This window comes from Melozone crissalis, unplaced genomic scaffold, assembly GCF_028551555.1.
Source record: "Melozone crissalis strain CALT ecotype California unplaced genomic scaffold, PUWL_Pcris_2 ptg000006l_1, whole genome shotgun sequence".
NCBI classification, from domain to species: domain Eukaryota; kingdom Metazoa; phylum Chordata; class Aves; order Passeriformes; family Passerellidae; genus Melozone; species Melozone crissalis.
This window is the reverse complement of record NW_026535784.1, coordinates 24,054,320-24,070,963: the sequence shown is the minus strand read 5'-3', so window position 1 is coordinate 24,070,963 and position 16,644 is coordinate 24,054,320. Positions and strand designations below refer to the sequence as shown.

Sequence of the window (16,644 nt, the reverse complement as noted above, 5' to 3'; positions counted from 1 at the left end):
TCCGCCTCTGAGCGCGGGATGGCGACGCTTAACAGAGCCCTACAAGCGCTTCAGAACGCTCGGTTACAAAAGCGCTGCCGCGTTCGCAAATAACGCTTGGGAGTGCAGCGAACGGGAGTGCGGGCTGCCGTGCCTTGGCGGGCAGGAGGCGGTGGGCGGCCGCTGTGGGCAGGCATGGCTGGCTTGTGGCTTTTGGCAGCTGTTCGTGCAGGGGAAGGTGGCGGAAGGTTGTGCTGACTCACCCTTCCCCGAAAGGCTTCCCATTGCACTCACCGTAATGAAACGCTTGTGAACTATAACAGCAAACCCTGCCTGCGTTACGTTGTGTGCACCTCAATCGTGGCTGAATTATCATTGCAAAATCAGTAACGTCGAGCACGGCCTGTAGTGTTTCTGCAATTTGCTAGAATCTCTCAGGTCATCAGCGGTGCAGTAGGTGGGAAGTAGCTGGTTGATTAAAATGGGTTTGGACTTTGAAAAATACCTTGTCTATTATCTCATGCAGGAGACTACACGTGAAGATAAGTAATCACTATTTGGAAGGTATACAACTGCCATTGATTGAGAAAAAGGCTGGGAAAGAGGAAAAAAATTGGAGAAAATAAGACAGAACCAATGGTACGTGTTGCTGGCAGGTTCCAGAGTAGAAAATGGAGTAGCTATAGTATGTTTGTTGAAGAGACACAAAAAAAGAAGTTTGCCATAGGGCTGCAGTGTTTTTATGTGATGCAAAATCATGCACCCCTCTTACAGTTAGATCAAACTGAGTGATTTCAGTTAGCCACAATGAACTGAGTGAATGACCAACACATGATAATGTATTGAGAGGGATAATATATATATCCCATGGCAGTAAATCATTCTTGCCTATTCAGGAAAAAGGCTTGTATATCATTCTGAAGGGCTCAGCAAAACCGTCTCCTCAATGTATGGCTCTTACAGTAGAGGAATGAACAAAATATGCTACCAAAAGATTGAACCCGAATAATTTAAGAAAAGATTCCGCATAATGGCAAATTATGTATTACACATTTAAAGGTGAAGAGACAGGGAATGGTGCTGAAAAGCTAGATTTTATAGTTCTCAAAACAAGAATAAAGAGACTGAAACCAACATGATGCAGACAATAAAAGCTTTTTATTTCACCTTAATTAATCGTCCGAGTCATTGCTGAAGCCAGCATTTTAATAGAACATTTAAAGGATTTTACTTTACTATGTTTTAAGGAAAACATCTGTGATTATTCAACATAGATTTTAAAAGCAGAAGGAGTAAGATTACCACTGCCTGAAGGCAAGCCCCATGCTCTGCTGGCAAAAGTTAAAAGAAATGAAGGCAATTAAATTCATTTGATGGCTTTTTGCACTTATTTGGAAATACGTGACAGTGACCTCTCTCAGGTACCAAGGATAATGCATGTGTTGTGTCCTGTGTTTCCAGGGAGACATGTCTGTACCTTGAGAAGTTTGCAGCTAGATGCTGTGTATGTAAGGATGAAGTAGGTTTTGCATTGCCTTAGGGGCTATGAAAAGATTTCTCCTGTAAACCATATTAAAATGCTGTATGTGACACGGGGCTTATTAACAACACATGCCAGGGAAACACAGTAAACACTAGAGAAAACTTTATAACATAGTCATTCATTCTTTGGAGTCATAGTTATTATAGAATATTATGCATATAGAGAGGTGGCAGTTTGCCAGGAGAGTGGGAATAAAAAGATGATGTATTACAAAGGCCTTAAATTATATCATACAAATTCTGTTCAGAAGCTTTTCATTATCGCCTCATGGAAATGGGCTTGTGTAGTTCAGCATTCTACCTTTTCCATGGCCACTACCACCCTCTGCTCACTGCTCACTTTCACAGTAATCAGAATTCTCTTATTTCATATGCTAGTGATTACATGAATAATTGCTATAGTGTATGCTTTGCCATAGCTCCAAAATCATGGTTATCTGGTTCAAAATTAGTGAAATAAACAGGCAAATTTCACTTTAATTTAGATGGAACAAAAAAATCTTGCCCTGACTAATACTCTGAATTACCTTGGCGCATCCTTTGGTCAGAGAGCTGTAAAGAATCCCTCTCTTCTGTCCTTCTGTCTTTTCCCCATGGACATGGGCTCTCTAGCTCCTTTTCATATCCATAGTTACTTTCTATTCCTTTCATGGCTCTCATCACTCTCCAGCTGGGTCACAAGGCATCTTTTCTGATGTGCTTTTCCTCCTCTCCCTCCCTCTGTGGTATGACCTGCAGAAATTTTAGGTAACAGCAGAAAAACTCAAGAGCAAGCATATTCAATTGTGTAATGGCAGAAGTAAGTCTTGGGATAGTCCAAGCCATTGGGCATTAATGGAGAGGTTGCCCAAATCAGTGTACTTGGGCTTTGTCTCTACAGTGAGAGAGGTTACTTGGGACACAGCTTATTGCTGCTTTTATGACATGTTCGAAAGAAAAAGAGATGAAATAAAGGTAATTTTCTTGTCAGGAGCTGGGCTGAAGGAAGCTGGGGTTTGAGGAGGCAGCTTGAGTGTTTGGCAAATTGAAATAAAATGTTCTTGTCATAAGTGGTGCTGCTCAGGCTTTCCCCTCAGGCAAGGTATATGCAAATGATTGCTGGTAGAGTTTTTAAAATGTGTCTCTCCTGGCATACATTTGGGTATTTCTAACATTGCTGCTTCTGACTATTCTCTGTGCCCAGTTGTGCAAAGGGATGTTAAAGGAAGGGGTCACCACCCATAGCTCTGGGGCTGGGCATCCTCCTCCCTGCTGGCCCCCAGCGTGGGGACCTGGTGTCTGTGTCCCAGGATGGTGAAAGTGGCAGCTGCTCTCCTGCTCAGCCAGCAGCAGCTTCAACAGCACCTCTGCCCAGGCTCACACAAGTACCAAGAGCCTGCACCTCTGTTAAGGGCTCACACAAGCACCAACAGCCTGCACCTCTGTTAAGGGCTCACACAAGTACCAACAGCCTGCACCTCTGCCCAGGCTCTCACAAGCACCAACAGCCTGCACCTCTGCCCAGGCTCACACAAGCACCAACAGCCTGCACCTCTGTTAAAGGCTCACACAAGCACCAACAGCCTTTCCCCTTCTCCCCTGAGGCTGACAAGACTGAGGGTCACTGGTGAAACACACACTCCTCCCTCCTCTCTGCCCTCACAAGCACATGCATTGTTGCAGATCCCCAAGGCATGGCCTCCCTGGTTTTCTGATAGCCCTGCCCAGATCCTAGACCTTCTTACCTGCTGCACAGTCCCAAATTACCAGCAGTCCAGCTTGGTGCTCAGTGCATTCTGAAACAAGCATCCTCCCTCCCCACATACCCTGGCCAAGCACTCTGGCTGACCAGGGCTGTCCCTGTTGTTGTCTCTGTGAGTGTTGTCTGGTACATTGTACATCTCTAGGTTTGGCTTCCTCTCTTTGTCATTCCACTTGATAAGGTCCTTGATCAGATGACACTAGTGAAGCAGGCACTCTCTCCTTCCATTTGCTCTGACAGGTAAATTCCAGCTGGGTTCAGGTACAGAATGGGGAGTGAAAACTCTGCCTCTTTCTGAGGAAGGCATCTTGACATGCTTAGCATGCAGTCCTAATTAAAAACAACTCCTTTGCAAGTCAAGAGAGGGCTCTGCTCCTCTCTGTAAGCAATCTGATACGATGGAATACTTCCTCCCCCGCCAGGTCCCATGTATTCAGTGGAGGAGGAGGAAGAGTAGGACAGGAAAACACATATTTACTCCTACACAAGTGCAATACACAGAGCAGCAGCTAGAAGCAGGAATACAGACAGACTGACAGGCACACAGCACTCACTGAGTGAACCAGCAGCCCTGCAGGGATGCTCCTGGCCTTCCTGACAGTGACTGTGCTGCTTGCATCTCCCCAGAATGTTTGGGTGTGGGACCACACTTACCACACACAGGAAATCTCCACAACATTTCTGGCGTAAGATATTACCAGGAAAATGCATCTTGTATCCCAGCTGGAGTTTGGGACCATCTGTGTACAGTTGATAGCTCCTGGCTACATGAAAACCAGCAGTTAAGGAGCCTCCCTAGTCTCAGGCTATCTGTCAAATGTACTTTCATTGAAGGGCTGGCCCAGATGTGTTCAACTCCTTGCTTGCCCTCTCAACCCAGCTTAGTACATAATTATTTGCAACTGTTTTGATAGCCAAACCTAACTGTTGTTGTATTATTGTTTTTTTCCTAATTTTTTGTGGCAATTTTCCTTGTTCTCCACAGGAGAGGCACGTTTAGCTCCTTTCCAATTCCTTCTTTAGATTTCTTGATTTCTACCTCTGTATTGATACAATACTGTATTTGTCAGAGTCTGCCTTCAGGGAAGTTTTTTCAAGTCCTATTTGGGCTTATTATCCACCCACTCTTCTGTCACTTTCAGTGGTAATTTTTTCATTGCGTTGTTTTATTTTTTCCCCTGATGCATTCATCTGGGAATTTTCCTTTCCTTCCTGCTTTTCCTTTTGTCTCCTAAGGTAGGAAACATGGGAAAAAGCTGAATCAGTTCAAATCAGCGCTAGTGCCCATGCAATGGAGATCTATACAGTGGCCTAAAGCAGGTCTCTGGTTATGCAAAATCAAAACCCCTGCAGTAAAAAACCCTTCAAGAAATATGTGAGACACCTTATCCCACGCTGTGTGCCCCATTCCAGTGCTTTCTGCCCTATGGAGTAGAAGTTATATTTAATGGTTGACACCAAAAGCAGACATCTAAATTTAAAATTACCAATCTGATAACCTCCTTTTTCTTCCCCCCCAACTTCTTCCCAACAGGGTGGTTTAAAACTTACTTTTGCAGCTTATGCCCTGAAATGTCTTGACAGATTTGAGCCACTCCATGCCTTGGTCATATATCTAGGTCTGGCTGTGATCCAGGGATGAAATACCCGCCTATGTTTGTGCTTTTTGTTGCTGGGATCCTCAGAGTACGTCTGCACAAAATGCAGCAACAGCCACATTTTCTTTCCACTTCCCATGGAAATGTTTTACCTGCCAGCCTGCAAGCCAGTTGTGGTAGTTTGTCCACTGTCTTCATGAGATGATACAAAAAATGCTGCAAGGGCCACAGCACAGAGAAGGTAAATGGTTCAGCAGCCTCTTACAGAATGTGCTTGAAACAGCAGAGACTTCTGGATTCCAGTGTTTGCTCCTTGCAGTGGGTTTTGTCACACAGTTTCCAAGTGCAAGGACATTTTTTTGTAAAGCCTAGGTAATAGCTTCAGACTAAGTATTTTATTGCAGAGATTAGAATACCTGAAAGTTTATTCTTACAGGGTCATACTCTTTTGAATCTCAGTTATAGCTTCTGAATCAGGGTTAGAGTTAAAAAACCCCACAGGTAATACATTGCTTTTTTCTATGAGTATTTGTATGTACAAAATTATGTATTTTAATAAAAAAATTTCAAGTGGGTACTAGTATTTTCATAGAATACTACTAGCTAATTGTAATGTTCATCTGTGGGAGGAATTTTTAAGTCAAACTAGTGGTGAAAATTAACATTACCCATTCAAGATTAAAGCACATCCTTGTATTAAATTGTGTGTGCAAGAAAATAAATGCAATATATCGAAGGGCAGTATCTGCTGACAGCTTCAGGGTTCCAAATGCTTTCATGGATTCTCAGATATAGGGAAAAATACTGTGCATTCTAACCTCACACATATTACAAATATTCATGTAAGTTTTGGCTTGTTTTTAAGGGGAATTCAAACTTGATATTGCTACAAATTAGTTCCAGATCCATTTTTGAATAGTGATTTTTTGGTCTGATTCTTTTCTTTCTGCAAGAATGAGTCTCAAGTTCTTTTCCTAGACACTGTCTTATATCCTCAGTGGGACAAGAGGGCAAGACACATCATTAGGTAATTATCATCATATCACACAATGTCGCATCAAAGTGAAAAATTTCTGTATCATTTTTCCCCCCTTTACTTCAATGCATTTGTATCCTAATATTTAGGTGGAAAAGAAGAGATCAAATAACTACAGAAAGCAGGCAGTGTGACTAACAAAGTGCTGAAAGTTACTGTTCAATACTTTGGGTTTTTTCCCCTTCAGGCTGATAATGTTCTGTGTCATATAAAGTGACAATCTACAGTGGAAGGAGTCTGTACCCACTTATTGCTAAAATGTGCAAGGAGGGAAACTGCCACTGGGATCTGAACACTGTAGGACATTCTGCCAGGAGCCAGGGGCTCACCACAGCTCAGGCAGAAGTTGGTTAGCACCATAAGGCTACCCAAAGCTGAGGTTGCTGGTTCTCATTTTATGTGAGCTGGTCTGGGCATCTGTGGGCAGTTACTAAGCACCCTCTGAATATTCACTTGCATTATTACAGTTTTCTCATCTTACAGAGGTCAACAAGAGCTGCTTTTAAACAAAGCCTTAATTTATGCAACTTTTCACACAATTTAGTTGCAGCATATGCATCTCCTGTGCTGCCAGGATTTTTGCTGATTTTTAATAAGGTTTTACTGAGCCCATCGACTGTTGCTTATCCGAGGGGTGCCTCTAGAGCAGATGGCATATGCCATTACTGTGCCTTGCTTTCACCTGTCCTTGCATTTTCAGGTCTTCTATGCAGAATTCTGTGGCTGAAAAGCGAAGCTATCTAAAGAGATGACTAAAAGAAGAAAACAAGTCTATTTTTTTGTCATGGCAAGATGCTCTAATTCAAAGTGCTTACACATTCATGTTACCAAATTAAAAAAAAGATTGTGACAAAAGAATTTGAATTATATACACGGCAAAGAAAATTAGTTTTAAGTGCATTTATTTTGAAATAAACAAGAATATTATATGTATATATTCATATTTATATTAAATAATTTTATTAAACATGAAGAAAAATAGTCTTAAAAACTAATCTGACACTTTCACATTCTATTTAATATTAAGTAACTATAGATAAGAAATTTATAGAAAAATGCAAAACTTGCTTCAAGCCAGCCGTAAAAGCAAAGTGCACTATTGCCTAGGGCAGTGGAGCAGCAAAATGATGATGGTACAGCTGCTTCCTCCAAGGGGAGGTCACTGTGAGTGACAGCCATGAATGAAAAGGAAGGATGGGAACCCCTTCAGTGACTCCCAATGTTTTCTTCTCTCTTCTTTGTCCTTTGCCACTGAAGTAGCAAACTGGGTTTTGCATGTGCTGACAAGAAGCAGTGAGACAGTTCTGCGTACCGAGACAATACACTGAATACAGCTGATTCCCCAAGTGACCACTCAGGGACTGCAGCTTACCTCTGTTCTGCTGTGTCAATTCAAGAACCTTTATCTCAATTTATTTGATTTATTTCTTGCTGTCAATAGTTTAAGGACACCAAGGTGGAAATTTTGAATTTATTTATCATGAAATATTAACTGAAGTATCATCCTTTGATAGTTTTCTGAACTGGCCTGGGTTTTGCGTTTGTTTTTTTTCAGATAAAAGCCACACTTAGCAATTTATTTTTTTTTTACAACTCTCAGTGTGGAATTTCTTAAAAAAAGCTTCCTTCTCATTTTGTTTTGGTTTGTCTACCAGAAATATATGTTACTATAAATTAAGCATTTCAAAACTTAGATGCACTGTTACACAGACACCATACATCTATTCACATGACATTTAAGATGATAATTGAGCAACATGTGCATGTAAAAAGTTTTATTTCATGATTTGGAGTAGTAAGATATCTAAAAGCATTCTTTTAGTTCTGTTTTGATTGTCTGATTACCAAATATTTCTGCTTCTGATGACAATTTGTTGACATTAGTTCAAGTGTGTGCGTACTCAGCTGGAATTATTTCATGGCACAGTCTTTTCCTAAACAGATACAGATTTATTCAATATCCAGTAAATCTCTTCAAGAAGGGTGTAAAAAATATTTGTTCTTGTTTGTGTGGATTTAATTCCTACTACCTAACAATAATGTTAATAGGGAGTAAGGAAATATGCTGCTGAATAGCAAACAAGTAATATTCAAATAATACTACTTAGTGTTGTTCTGTACTGTGCATGCATTCATGTTTTGTTTTGTTTTTGCTTTGACACAAACACAAGCTATTTATCTAGTTTTCAGATACAGCATTCCAGAGTAGCAAATTAGACAACTATAACTCCTATTCAGTGCCACTTCATTAAAAGTGCACTATTCACAATAAGCACATGAATTTGTACTCTACCTGAAACATACCTGTGTATGGCAATAAAATTTATAATAAATATTACAAAGTGTGTGCTACATGAATTTGAACATTTTGACTTGTCTTTGACACACTGCTTGTAAGACATCTTAAAATCTGTACTATTTTTTAAAGGATAAATTCATAAACATAAGACTTGGAGAATTGAACATTGCAGTTCATACAGTACTTTTCCTAGGTAAATACCTATCATTCACATTATAACCATAACAGCTTACTCCTTGTAAAATAACAGCCTCTAAGACTTTAATTTGTCCATTCAACTCATGTGTAATCATTATGCTACTTAATGTAGTCTCATTTTCAGTTTAGCACAAACTTTTAATAGTGCTCATCTGAAAGTGAATTCACAGTCTAAGCTGATGCAGGCGGTTTTTCTTCACTGCCAAACATCTTCCTGCCCAGGTGTAAGACTTATTTTTGTTTCCTTTTAAATCAAAAATTTATCTCAAAATAATAAAAAATAATATTCAAAAGGTGTTCTTACAAAAGAAGGCTTTGCCCACCCACATGGCATAGTTAATTCATCAATTAAATGAAATCCATACTGAAAAGCAGTTTTAAGAGTTGATGATCACTACACTAAGTGGAAAAGAAGTTCTGTGTTTTCTACTGCAGCTGGAAGATTCGCCATTCACCTGGGTTAGTTTGTTCTTCGTTAAGAATTTATGGGAATAAATAATTTTAGCCAGTGCAGATAATCCTGCTTTCTTCCTTTATCTCAGCATATCTCGTCTCCGAAATTGCCTCCACAGATCTCTGAGATGCTCACTGGTTACAGTCATCACACAAGAGTAATATTCCTTCCAACCATACTTTGGAGTCTCCTGTGAAAAGTGAAAAACATACAATTGGAAAAAAGATACCATCCACTACATTCACTAATTCTACCTTAAGTTTTATTCAGACTGATACATACTAGATAGTTTTTTTAATATTAAAATAGTGGGAGATCAGACTTATGTCTGTAAAATGAGAGTTATAAATCCGTACATAGGTTAAGTATTCAAAAGGCATCCTCACCTCACAGCACACAATTAGCATTCAACCAACAGTTGAATGAACCATTCAACCAATTCAACCTATTTATATTAAAAGATGCAAGAAAATATTTCCTCTTTATTCAGGTATGCCCAGCTCCCTCTCTAGTTTTGTCCTTGCTTCTTTGTATTGACACTGTACTAAAAAGTTCACCTATGACCCCAAACAAAAATCACAGAAAATTATTGATGTTCATTAAACTGAGGGACTAAAAGCCAAATACCGTATGGGCAGATGACATGAAAGCTTCTGTATATTAGATTAACTTAATCCTAGATTTTAGTTCTGCAACATGAATAGTTATCCACTGAATGGAAAGGAAAACTGGCCAAGGGCTGGCCTGGGAGATTCACTGCTCTGTGCTCTATGCTCTCTGTATTTATCACTGGATCTCATGATTTCTTCCACTGCTCCTAACTCCACAAGTCTATTTTCATAGTAAGTGTAAAAAATAGATGGAGAGATACTAAGAATTAGAGCAACTGGGGAAACAAACCACCTTCCTCCTAGTTTATATGCTGAGCATATGCCACATGGTGTGGAGTATCCCCTGGGCCAATTGGGGTCAGTTGTCCTGGCTGTGTCCCCTCCCAACTCCTTGTGCACACCCAGCCTCCTCACAGCTGGGGTGGGGAGAGGAGCTGAGAAGTCCTTGACTCTGTGAAAGCACTGCTCACAGCAACCAGGACATCAGTGTGTCATCAAGAGTATTCTCATCCTGTATTTGAAACACAGCACTGTAGCAGACACTAGGAAGAAAATTAACTCACTCTGAGCTAAAACCAGGACACATGGTGAGACTGTCCAATACCCTGTTTTGATTGAACTGAGTGAAGATGTTAAAGAAATTGCCACACCGCAGTACATGAAAATCCACCACCGGACACTGAAGCCTACATCTGTTTATTCTTATCCCTCATCTTGTTTAGTTAAAAATTGCCACACTGCAGTACATGAAAATCCACCACTGGACACTGAAGCCTACATCTGTTTATTCCTATCCCTCATCTTGTTTAGTTAAAAAGCACAGAAGTTTATAAAGAAGTTGTAGATATTCAGCACACAATTTAATGCACAGTAGTATATGATGATGTTAAATGAAATATTGGAAACCATACTTACATGAATGCATAATTTAGCTGATATTTATAGTCAGCCTAATGAAAAAATGCATAACTTGCATATTGCAGTGCATTATTTAACAAAAGCATATTCAGTTTATTAAGCTGTGCTTTAAGATATGCATTTATTTTTTATTTTATGAAACAAGTTCGGAGAAATGTTCATGAAAGTCATTAAAAGAAATGCTGAAATACACTGACTATTCATCTACTTACTTCTAATGTATGCACTGTTGTTGTATGTACTCTCAGTGTACCAAATCCCCAGAGGGAACAGCTTGTCCACATGTTCTGCAATGCTTTCATGTTTCACTGGAACATTCTCCTCCCCCTGTATCCAGGTACATTTTTAAGCTTCTTGTCAAGTTTAGGATCAAAATCCCAAGTTCTGCAATTTCCAATTACTTTTGTAAGATGAGTCAGGAAGATGTGCCTAATCGCACACTTCTCACCCCTCTGCTTTAGAGAAGAGGTAAGCAAAAGTCTCTTCAAACACTAAGCAACAGCCTCTTTCATTTTTTTAAAGCTGTTTTTTACACTAGATGTATTAAGTTGCTGTGTACTAGGAAACTATAGAAACAAAAAACTTTAAAGATTAGCTACATGAAAAATTTAATTTCACTTGACAGGATTAAGTGTTTACAGAAGAAAGCAATTTATAGTTGAAATTGCTAGAAATGAGGTTCTGAATCCATGCTTCAGTTTTTTGATGTATTTTTCAAAATAAATTTCCTTCCTTGCTCAGTCTCAAGGTACTATTTTCAGCTATTAACCATTACCTCCTAAAAGCTTGTAATCAGAAATTTTGAAAACTCACAATATTCAGAACACCCAGAAATCAATTATTTCAATTTAAAAAAAATCTTAAGATTCTCAGAAAATTACTAGTACCTAGAAATTAACTTCTAGATTTACATTTGCGATGTCGTAATTACTTTTATTACTTCAGTGGTCAATAAAATCACAGTTATGGCCTAAGTATCTATTACAGTTACTGAGCACATTTAGCAAACAGTACTTTAGATGGACTTGAATCCCTTCATAAGTTGGTCTCTAGCATTCCTTTTTGGAAATTAACTTTGAAGGGCTTTGTTAGAAATTTCCTAGATATTTCTGCCAGGCAGTTCTCCACAAAGGTGTTTTTTCAGCTCTCCCTGCAGTGTATGCAAAGCAGTACCTGCAATGCCCAGTCAGGCTGTGTGCCCTGCAGGGACCACACACAGCTTGTACAGCTGCTCCCCAAGGAGAAATCTGCATTATTTATGATTAGGGTACAACATTCTTTGGAGTAATGGCATTAGTGCATTTCAGAGATATGTGATGTACAGCACAATGAGCTGTTTATTGCTTGTCAGAGTGCAGATTCACAGTGGGGTATAATCTATGGCAAGTCTGCCAAGTATCTTAATCTCCTTCACCAGAGTTCTACATTTACCACAGAAAAGCACAGTGTTTCAAAGCACAATGAACTGTACATTTATATTTGGAAAAAAAGTAAAATTAATAGTAGTTGTATCGCATCTAACTGTGAGATGTAGTTGCAGCTGATTTTTGTATTTTATGTACATTTATGTGCTTCTTTGGACATCAGACTGAAATTTAATTACCTATTGAATTTTTTCCATTTCAAATCTCCAATGATTCAATTTTTATTATCTTTTCAAATTATAAACTAAATGGAAAATAATGATTTTTAGAATTATATAAAATCCACTTTCACTCCATAATGTATGGCAAAGACAGAACTATCTCTATTCTACTCCACAGTACTTTGCCAAATCACTTCACGTGCCTTGGCTAAAGGTTCCATTTCCATTAGCAGAAGTTTACAACAAATCTGAAGAAATATTATGAGTTATACGATGTTTTGCACCAGCCAACAGCTGGTTACATCACTGTAACCAGCCTGGGCTTGATCTCAGGGGTCTTTTCTGACCTTAACAGTTCTGGGATTCTGACTCGTGATAAGCAGCAGTTGCTCAAGTGAAGAGCAGGGGCAAACTAATGGGTCAGCGGGGAAGAGAGAATTTTATGTACACAAGGCTTACATTGTATTCTTCAGTGCACAGGCAACAGGTATTTGATACAGACCCACCACTCAAACAAGCTTGGATACAATAAGAATTTTTGTTACATCCAGGAGCTCCAGGTGGGAAGAGGAGCAGGGTAAATAACTAGAGGCTTCTGCATTAACTCAGTGAGGTTGACTGTAGCCAAGTCCATGCTGTGAAAACTAACCTGATTTCTTCTCTCTCCAAATGGGTAGTGTAGATGTGCTATAATTCAAATTTTTTTTGAGAATGACTTTATAGAGAATGAACAACATCTCCCTTTCTAAACCTTTTTTCTCAGTTTACATCATCTCAGCATATGAATTAATTAATTTAGTGCCTGAATTTAAATCTGACAAGTTGTTGATGTATGTATACTTGATGCTTTTACCAGTCTCTCTTCCTGTCACCAAAATAATTTTATTAGGTTTGTTGATTACACAGTGGATTCCTTTGTGTCACTGCATTTTCTTCCACTTGGTCACAAACCCTTCACTGAAATTATTAGGGAAGCATCATGACTATGTAGCATTTTGCCAATTTCCTGTAAGAGCTGTTCCACATATTGAAAAGTTTACAGTTTAAATAATACTTAATATGAAACTACAATATGGGTTTTCACAAAAAGACAAAGTACTTCTAATAACTATTTTTAAAAATACATGAGAAAAGAAGAAAGGAATCTTTGAAAGTCAAAAGTTTCAAAGATATAAAGTTACAAAAGATTAAACTGAAGCCATTACTTCCTCTCATGTGACTAGTGACTTGGATTACTGAAACATTAAATTTAAAAACATTAAACTACTTTATTAGTAATTTACACTTCCCATTAGTAATATGGAGAAACCAGACGCTCTGGTAACATCAAATTTCTTCCTCTGTCCCTCACATAGTCGTACAATGCTTCAGTATTGGGGGGATAGTATTGAACAAAAAGCCTCAGCTTAATATTGTGCCTCAGAATTAAAGCCAGCAGGGGAATGAAGTCAAACCCTCCTGGCTCGGGAGCAGGAGATGTGCTGGACTCCTCACAGGGTCACTCAGAGCAGACATTGGCCATGGGCTTGTCATGGTGTACAACTCTTTGCTCCTCCCCCCTGTAAAAAAACATCTGGGGGCCAACAGCCTTCAGAGCAACTCCTGCAAAGTCTTTACATGGAAAGGAAAACCCCTTAAACTGCAAAGGAACAAACCCTTTATGGAAGAGGAAAAATGTCTACTAGTGCAGTGTCTGTGTCCCCTGTTTGTTGTGACAAACAGTTTCACAACACAGCTACAGCATATGCACACCCCAGTTTCCACACTGAAATCTGCAGTATACAATTGAACTGTACAGATGGACTTTCATGTAGTGGATATGTGAAAAGGGCCATGGTGATTATGTGTGGACACAAAGCTGATTTTTCAAAATTGCTGGTACAGCATTAATTGAGGCAAAAATACATGATTGCTTTCAAGAATGTAGCAGTATAAATCAAAGGATAATCAAGTCACTGAAAGTCAGAAAAATCTGCCTCTACAATCTTCCTCGGTAAATACTTATTAGCTATAGGTACCTGAGAAATTATTTAAAAAGAGATAATGGCACAGACAGAAAACAGCAACAGAAACTAAGAAAAAATACTTTTCTACTTTCAAACACAATACAAAACCACAGCTGGCTCACAGAACAGTGACAGTGTGAGTCACTCATTACCAACTCCAGGATAAAATTCTATTGCTTCAGTCAAAACACAACACGATGCCTTGAGCTACTACATAGCTTGCAGCCATATAACCTATTCCTGAGTTTTGGAACAGGAAACAAAAGCAGTGACAGTTCAACATTCAGCCATTCCTGCAGGCATGCCAGCACACTCAGACTGGTGGCCAACACATACCGTGATTTATCTGCTATAGAGCTCCTTCCTCACGCAGGATTTGAAAGTAGTGTACCTCTGTATAGGTTTGTAGCCCTGTGGAGCAGAAGATGGAGAAGTGTGCAGATGCAGACAACACGTGAAGGCAGCCAGGGGTAAGCATAAGACAACGGTATCATGAAAATACAAAAAAATGGCTTTAATTGACAAATAGCTAGGAGGTACAATACAGTATGTGTTATGCAAAATGTTTATCATTTAGTCATTGATTTTAAATACTTCCTGTTTAAAAATGGAATTTTTAAAGGAAAGGAAATCTTCCTATGTATTTTTAAATATGAAAAAGAAAGGGAAATAATTATTTTAACTAAACAGTAAGCAAATAAAAAGCTTTTCATGTTTGAACATTTAGTAAGTTTATGGCAACACTCTGACTGGCCACTTGATGGCAGCTTAACATATGAGTTTGCATCAAACTGCTAAAACAAAAACAAGGTTTCAGGTTGTGCTACAAAATTGCAGAAAAAGGGAAATTTCATTTGGTAAAGTCTTTAAGACATTTACTTTTCCAAAATAGTATCTGAAGTTTGTATTATAATGAACATTTATTGTGTTCCTATAAGAGGTAGCACCTGACCCTCCTGAAGTTTTTAAGCTTTTAAATAAGACAAATCAGCTACATATTGACTGATGTTTCAGAACTGCATTTTCATTGGACTTGTGTGACTCTTTGCTCTCAAATAGGTTCACTTTAGTCTGACTATAGAACCACAAAATGCCCTTTTCTAAAATACATGGTCCCAGTACCAAATCCTGTAATGGCCTCAAGATTCTGGGCAAATCTAATTAGTGAAACAACTTTTAAAAAGTTAGAATTTCTAAGTATAAGATGTTAATTGTAAAATTGTACTTCAAATCACAGGCCTGAAACAGTTATTTTAGGATCACAACTGAAACTGTAATTTTGGGATTTTTTTAGTGAGATACTCAAGACACTACATTAATTGGCAGACATTAATTGTAGAATACTTAAAATTAAAATCAGGCATTTATACTTCATAAAGAGGTTCAGATTTCTCATGGCCAAAATTTCTATGTTGCTACAAAATACTGAATAAGCTGAAGCTGTTACAATTTTTATCTGTATAATGAAACTGACCAAATTTTCATATGGATTCAAGCCACAGTTATTGATAAAGAAAATGTTAGTAATTTGTTAGTTTTGATTTAGCACAAGACGACATTTGAGCCCTCCACATTGTAGGAGCAAGAGGGTAAAGTTTTACTTGTTTTGGACACATTAAATACTCTGCAACTTTTACCATACAAACAATAGGAAGCAATTAATGACACTTTCCACCAATTTATTCTGGGAAAAAGGTTCTTTGGCATTTTCTACTTTTTATTCTAAACCTAGACTTCAATGGGGGGGGGGGGTGTTTATTAAGGCAAAATTTTTGAAGAATTTTTTTTATGAAGGCAAATTTTTGCAGAATTTTTACTACTATCCACTCTTAGAAAAAATTGGTTTGTGTGACACTTATGAAAACTTACTGGAAATTGTAATTCTTCAGTTTACTATTGTAATTGTCTTGGAATATTACTGATTAGTGAAAAGAATGTATTTAACAGAATTACAGGACCAAATCACAGTTGTCTCCCAGTCCAGCAGGTGTCTAACATTTAACTTAAATTAGAATTATAATTAATGAAAGACTGCGTTATTCTTCTGAATACTGGCTATTCTTTGTAGTTCTTTTACAGTCCACTGGAATATTTTACAGTGCTTCAGGGAAAAGCATGATACATACATAAGACTGAGTAGTGCCAGATGATACAGAGTCTTAAACTTATATGTGATTTCTGTCATGCATTTTGTGAAATAGGAACATGTAATAAATACAAGAATTACTTAGTAAGCAGACTGTTTGCTGGTTAAATTAACATACACTGCACATTTACAATTAGTAAACAATTAAAACATACAGCTGAACAGCTTGAAACAATTGTGAAGCAATCATCATTACCACACCATAATAAAAAGAATTGAGGACCAACAAGGAAATAAGTTTGTTACAAATACAGGGGTTGTTATCCACATTTTTTGTTTGATCATAATATTACAGAAATAACAAGTAAACTATTAGACTCAACAACATAGAAAGTTCTAAAATTACATTTAGGAAGCTAACTAAAATTAACTAAAATTACAGAAATAACATATTGAAATGTGACTTTAGGAATCATAATACAGTTTAAAATTTATGTCTAAGCAATAAAGTAATAAGGTTGTTAGTTAGAACACCACTTTACATTTAGTTTAAAATGTTAACACCTGTCATGAAAAGACAAAAAATGACTG

General features: G+C 38.1%; 1 protein-coding gene across 5 annotated transcripts in view; it reads right to left on the bottom strand.

Moving 5' to 3' along the window:
- Window positions 1-7,665: 7,665 nt before the first annotated feature.
- The window catches only part of MICU3 (mitochondrial calcium uptake family member 3), a 51,795-nt gene continuing 42,816 nt past the window's right edge, over window positions 7,666-16,644 (bottom strand). For 2 of the 5 annotated variants that reach the window (XM_054292131.1, XM_054292158.1), the window contains 2 exons: window positions 14,304-14,378; window positions 8,953-9,037 (listed from right to left, as the gene is read on the bottom strand). In XM_054292131.1, the coding sequence (XP_054148106.1) occupies window positions 14,310-14,378 (69 nt within the window). In that variant the 3' untranslated portion in view covers window positions 8,953-9,037; window positions 14,304-14,309. Of the gene's footprint in view, window positions 9,038-14,302; window positions 14,379-16,644 lie in introns of those variants that run through there. The other 3 variants (XM_054292123.1, XM_054292150.1, XM_054292142.1) reach the window with 2 other exon arrangements.